The sequence below is a fragment of the Euleptes europaea genome, chromosome 1 (assembly GCF_029931775.1).
Source record: "Euleptes europaea isolate rEulEur1 chromosome 1, rEulEur1.hap1, whole genome shotgun sequence".
In the NCBI taxonomy this organism is placed as follows: domain Eukaryota; kingdom Metazoa; phylum Chordata; class Lepidosauria; order Squamata; family Sphaerodactylidae; genus Euleptes; species Euleptes europaea.
Window position 1 is genome coordinate 66,468,209 of NC_079312.1, and position 5,721 is coordinate 66,473,929.

General features: G+C 37.9%; 1 protein-coding gene across 2 annotated transcripts; it reads right to left on the reverse strand.

Moving 5' to 3' along the window:
* Positions 1-1,497: 1,497 nt before the first annotated feature.
* Positions 1,498-3,970, reverse strand: CNBP (CCHC-type zinc finger nucleic acid binding protein). 2 transcript variants are annotated; one of them, XM_056866060.1, is made up of 4 exons: positions 3,842-3,970; positions 3,561-3,653; positions 3,218-3,416; positions 1,498-2,657 (listed from the first exon to the last, which is right to left on the reverse strand). In XM_056866060.1, the coding sequence occupies exons 1-4, from the start codon at positions 3,942-3,944 to the stop codon at positions 2,540-2,542; spliced, it is 513 nt and encodes a 170-aa protein (XP_056722038.1). In that variant the 5' UTR covers positions 3,945-3,970; the 3' UTR covers positions 1,498-2,539. The 2 variants fall into 2 exon arrangements, with proteins under 2 accessions (XP_056722038.1, XP_056722030.1); XM_056866052.1 differs by having other exon boundaries at positions 3,218-3,419.
* Between the last annotated feature and the right edge of the window lie 1,751 nt (positions 3,971-5,721).

The following is a 5,721-nucleotide window of genomic DNA, read 5'->3' on the forward strand; positions in this document are numbered from 1 at the left end:
GGTAACCCCCTAAGAATACTACATATTTTTCCAAGAACTTCCCAGATGGAAGCAGTGTTCCAAATCTACCAAACAGAACACTACTGCAAATGGTCCAAGTAAAGTAACCCTTTGCTGAGATGCAAGCACATGGTTGCTGTATTTTTCACATTTTACCAATAACAGAATCTTCCTCTAAGAGGGTACATACAGGCCAAGCAGAATAGTGAATCTTTAACTTTGTTACTAGGATAAGCAATCTTTCCTAGGAATGACACCTGAAGAAAAAACTTACCATTATAAAAAGCCATGCAACCCAATCCTTTATTCTGCAGTAAGACCCAGTCTGAGTACTGCTAATTCACTTATAGTGAAAATGCATTAAGTTTGCAGCCAGACAACTCCATCAATGACATTTGTTTTGAACTGTCAGGATCAGTGTTAGCATTGATTACTACTTCACAAATATTAACCTGTCAAGTATTTCAACAGAGAACTATGTATCCTGTTAACTGTACAGGCGCAAAAATGATCTTCAGGAAGCAGCAACAAACTCCATTTTCCTTGAAGAAAGCCTTATGACTGCAAAGACTTTGAAAAGTCTGGTTGTTACTTCAAGCATATTTCTTCCTGAGATTTCTTGACTTCCAGCAGTTGATACTATACTGAACTTAACCCTGCTGAGTAGAAACAAATAAGTTGTGTAAAGCTGAAATATACAATTTGTGTGTGTGTATGTGTGTGTGTGTAAAGTGCCGTCAAGTCACAACTTTTTTGCAAGTCAAATTTGTATATCCCTCCCACTTGTACATTACTCAGCATTACAAAAAAGTTGGGATACTAACCAAAGTTTTATTGCTACTAATTCTGAAATGACCAAAGTTGTTTAGAAAATGCTATTTGTTAAGAACCAGTTGTTAACAGATTGCTCACTCCTTCAGAACTGGCAGAACAGCATTTCCTAGTTCCACCTTCTGTTTACAGAACTGATACTAGGATGTTGGTAGTCAGTATGAACTGGAATCTATGAAGTGAAAGCTGCTGGCAATTAGCATCCATTTTTTCCTATTTGTAATAGAATGTAGGCCACACACAAGTTCAGCCTTTTCTGTCCCAGATTTCTATATTTTAGGAACTGGCTGTGAGCTTTACAAGGCTACCGAACAGCCTAAAGGCACATGATAATAGCGCTTCATAATGAAAATAAAAAGGTAGGCATTATGTTTTGATCTGATCCAGGAGAAGCACTAATCAAGTGCACGCTATCATGCACTGGATAAGAGTTAGCCACTGCTGTTTTAACTTCTAATTTCAGCAATTCTGCTTGTGTGTCTAAGTCTGATACCAGCTCTTAGTACCAGGATGGGGGAGGTAGATTAGAAAATATCAAAACACAGTCTGGTTCATTCGCCTCAGCTTTCTCTGGAGTCTGTCCTACACATGAACAAAGTACATATGAAACATCTTTCCTGTCATTCACTCTGCACTAAGTCTACAGAGAAGAAAAAAAGCAAATAATGCTGCTGAAGTGATGTATTTGACAGTTCTACAGTTTAACTGATACAGGAATTAACTTTGTATAATACATTTGTAGTACAATAGAATCCAAATGTTCAGCTTTTATTTTTCCACATCTACTTTTTTTCTATATGGTATTTTGCACTAGGTACCTGAAAAATAAGCCCCAAACAAAAAAAAAACTTCAGCCAAACTCCCCTTCCTCCTCCAGCTTTATTGATAGTTTAAAATTACATTTCTATATTCTAGGACTTCAATTGCTTTTACCATCTGACTTTAAAAACTGATTACAAGCAAATGAAACTCAACAGTTGTCTAAGTGATATAGTATACAAAAATAACATCTTGATTTCTGTGAAAATGCATTTCTTTTCAAGTCCTGAATAACTCCAAATTGTATATGCACTAAGCACTGATGTTCTGGGTTTGATTTAGTTTGAAGTATTTATTCAACGTTTCCCATTACCTTGTTATCTTATATTAGACACTCACTTATTGTATTACTGTTACTTCAATTCTCGATTTCTCCCTCACTCTCATGGCCAGTAACAGGCATGTGCAATGTTTTGTTTATCCACTTAGCTATTTGCTCTAGTTAAGGCCCCATACAGATATTACTCGATGTCATTATACTGCTACTGAGGTCAGACAATCCAAGGCCATTATTGTAATAAAATATTTACTGTGAAGTTCAGACACTTCCAGTTTTCCTCCTGCATACGATCATTTCCATGGAACCCAGGGAGGCTTCGTTGGTCTGACTCAACTCTTTCCACTCATCCATCCCTATTCACCAGTGGCACGGAAAGGGGGTTCTTTAACAAAGCATTATACATAACACCTCTACCAAACTAAACATAAACATTTTTGTAGTTAAATGCAGAAAGTCGATTTTTCCACCCCTTTCCTCCTTTTACACGGCAAGTAAAGCTCACTGGCCTGGGAGTAGCCTCTATCTGCCAACCTTTGGCCAGTGAAGAGGATTCAGAGAAAAATAATACAACCATCAATCAGAAAAAGGAGGGGCGACAAAGGAAAACGGTTAAGCTGTAGCCTCAATTGTGCATTCCCGTGCAAGGTGTCCTGACTCGCCACAACGATAGCAGTTGACTTCACTAGTCTTGCTGCAGTTGATGGCTACATGGCCAGTTTCACCACACCTGAAATCAGACAAAAAAGATCTTAAAGCAGCACACACCAAGTACATCTTAAATGCTGCAGTTTTTTGAGAAACTGCAGATAAACTCCTTTGCACTGTGTTAAGTATTTCTAACCCTAGAACACCACTGAGATTGTGTATATGGTCTGTATTGCCTAGACAAAGCAGCAAGGAAAACAGTACAATTTTTTTAGGAAGTCATATAAATGAGATTTAACTAGTCAGGCACATAGCCATTGGCAAGAGAAAGACAAGGTTGCACATGTCTAAAAGACAAATCTACTGGGATTAGCTACCTCCCAGATATAAGTAGTCACATCGGCAAAATGCCAGCACTTTCTAGCACCTACCATATTTTTACCCTGCCTTTTCTCTAAGCTTAAGGCAGCATACATAGTTTTCCTCCTCCATATTACCCTCACAATTTTATTGCAAATAGTCAGAACAACAAATGTTTAGACAACCTTCTATACTTTTAAATGTGGAATAATTTTGGAGTTATTTAAAAATTAGGTTAATTTAACTGATGTTAATTTTTGTAGCTGTTAGACCGGTTCTTACCTATAGCATTTCACTTTGGTGCAGTCCTTCTGAATGTGCCCAAATTCCCCACAAGAATAGCACTTCTGCTCATCAGCATGGTCACAGTCACGAGCCAAGTGACCAGGTTTGCCACAGTTGTAGCAGCACTGCTCTCGCTCTCTCTTGGGTTCCTTGCAGTCCTTAGCAATATGGCCACCTCTACCGCAGTTATAGCAGGCTTCCACAATAAGAGAAAGAGCACAAACAAGACTATAAAACCTTGATTGAGTAAGATAATGAGTATTTAACATAATGTTTACTATTATTACGTGATTCACTTATATGCTTTGAACTTTGCTTTCCAAAATTTAGAAATACTTACCATCCTCCTGAAGATCACAATCCTTGGCAAGATGACCAGACTCACCACAGCGGTAACAGATGTCCGGAAGTGATGAAGACATGAACTGGAAGCCTGCTTATAAACAGAAACAGCATTTAGAAATGAAAGTACAACATGCACAGAACTATAGTGAATGAATTTAGTCTTGTTTCTTTTCAAATGTTGAAAATGGGAAATTTTTACAATTGTTGGGGGATGTTTAAACATTTTACTTTAAACCCCTATATACAATGAAGCATCTTGTGAAGGCAAAAAACTACCTCTGCCACGGCTTCGCATTCCACGTCCACGGCCAATTCCAGTTGGGCACTCCCGAGCCCAGTGGCCAGTACGTCCACACTTGAAGCACTCGTTGCTGCTCATTGCTGCAGTTAGGTTTCCTAAGAATGAGAAAATTAGTTATGGTGTTAAGTGCTTATGTTAAACGTTTCAGAAGTTTACACCAATCACACCTTTTTCCAAGCCCTTATGTTAAATGCCCAAATTAAACCTGGCCTTTATTTCCTTTTATGAATCCACTGACTGGAATCTTACTGGCATTTTCATTAATTTTGGCTGGTCAGATAGCACCATGGAAAAAGCTCACTTCAATACTTACACTTCAGATACATGATAAAAGTGCTACAAAGCTAATTGGAGTAGTTTAACTTTCAGAACTGTAATGTAGACTTTATGACAGATCTATGCAAATGATCTAGAAAAAGACCTATATAATGTTACTTTTTTAAAAGCTTATATTCAAAACCTCACAACTCTAAAACCTAAATCTGACCTCAAGTCTAAACCAAATCATAGTTACATTAACACAGTCTGAAGCATCATCAGTTTTCTATCTACTACACACCCTTCTATATCTCAGAGAACATGGATGAATCAGGAGATACCTATCATAATTCGCTATGGAAAAGACGGTGTTGAGACTTTGGATGCCTCTTTGATCTGTGATGGAGTTACTCAATAGGCAAAGCAACCAGGTTTAACTCAAACTTGTAACCCCAAAATAAAAAGGGAGACAAGAGAATCAGAACTCAAAAGCAATACCTGGAAGCATGCAAACTCAATTTCTACTTAACACTCTACAGGATCAACAGAAAGATCATACTATAGGTGTCCCAACTGCAGCCCCCTCCAAATAAAAAATGTTCAAATATGGAACATAGCACAGGCTTCCAACATTAATAAAGTTAAGCTAAAACAATAAGCAATTTTTTGTGGCATACATCAAGAATTCGGGTATCAGACAATGCTCAACAGTCCTCAAAAGCTCCTGTAGCAATATAGATTCAGCATGTAAAAGTTCAGACCAAGTGCTCTTATTTGTTCCTATCCCTTTTGGTATGTAAGAGTTTCAAATGCAGCAACCACCACCTTGGCCAGATCCATGTTTTAAATAATCATATATGAAGCAGGTTGTAAGAACAGATTTTAAGAATAAAAGGGGTGCTAAGCCCTCTTCAACCTATGGCTTTTTTCTCTATTGTCTACAGACCCCTCCCCCATGTCATTTGAGACACTGGAAGCAAGTCAGATGGAATAAAGTACTTGGAGGAAACCTATGAAATTGTTCAAGCTGCCCTTGGCTTGTGCACACCTCCTCTAGAACCCTAATTTAAAACATGTTTGACAAAGATCTGGCTTTTAAACAAATGAGACTACTGCTGTCACATATAGTTTAAGCCTAATTGATAGTCCAGAAAGACAAGCACAATTGCTACATGACCTCTAGGACAATCCACCAATAAATTGCCTCACGCATGAAGGTTCAATCAGTTTAATTGACATTTTCCACCTTTATAACTGATATGCTACTGAAGCCGCTGAATACATCCAAATGCTATTAGAACGGATCCTTTCACTAGAAACACAAGCCTTTATGAGATTTATTAGCTACCTCTGCTACCTAAAGGGTTGAAATTTCTTGCAGGGTTAAAAGCAAAATACATAAACCAGAAAACTTTTAGTATCACAAAATGGTGGGTTAATCTATCAATGATTCTTCTACAGTTACTTAGTCAAAACACAACTTGAACGGCTCCACTCTGACTAAAAAAGGGGGCGCAGCAAGGCAAGGAAACGAACGGTGCAAGGGGAAAATTCTTTAGTAAGTTTTATAATCCCAATGCAAAAGTTGTACACAAAA

What these genes read in the sequence shown, in the direction of transcription:
- CNBP (XM_056866052.1), bottom strand. Translation starts at nt 3,944, where the DNA reads ATGAGCAGCAACGAGTGCTTCAAGTGTGGACGTACTGGCCACTGGGCT. An exon ending in AATGCGAAGCCGTGGCAGAG is followed by an intron (nt 3,654 to 3,841) that starts GTAGTTTTTTGC and finishes GTTTATAAGCAG; the next exon opens with GCTTCCAGTTCATGTCTTCA. An exon ending in TTGTGATCTTCAGGAGGATG is followed by an intron (nt 3,420 to 3,560) that starts GTAAGTATTTCT and finishes CTCTTATTGTGG; the next exon opens with AAGCCTGCTATAACTGCGGT.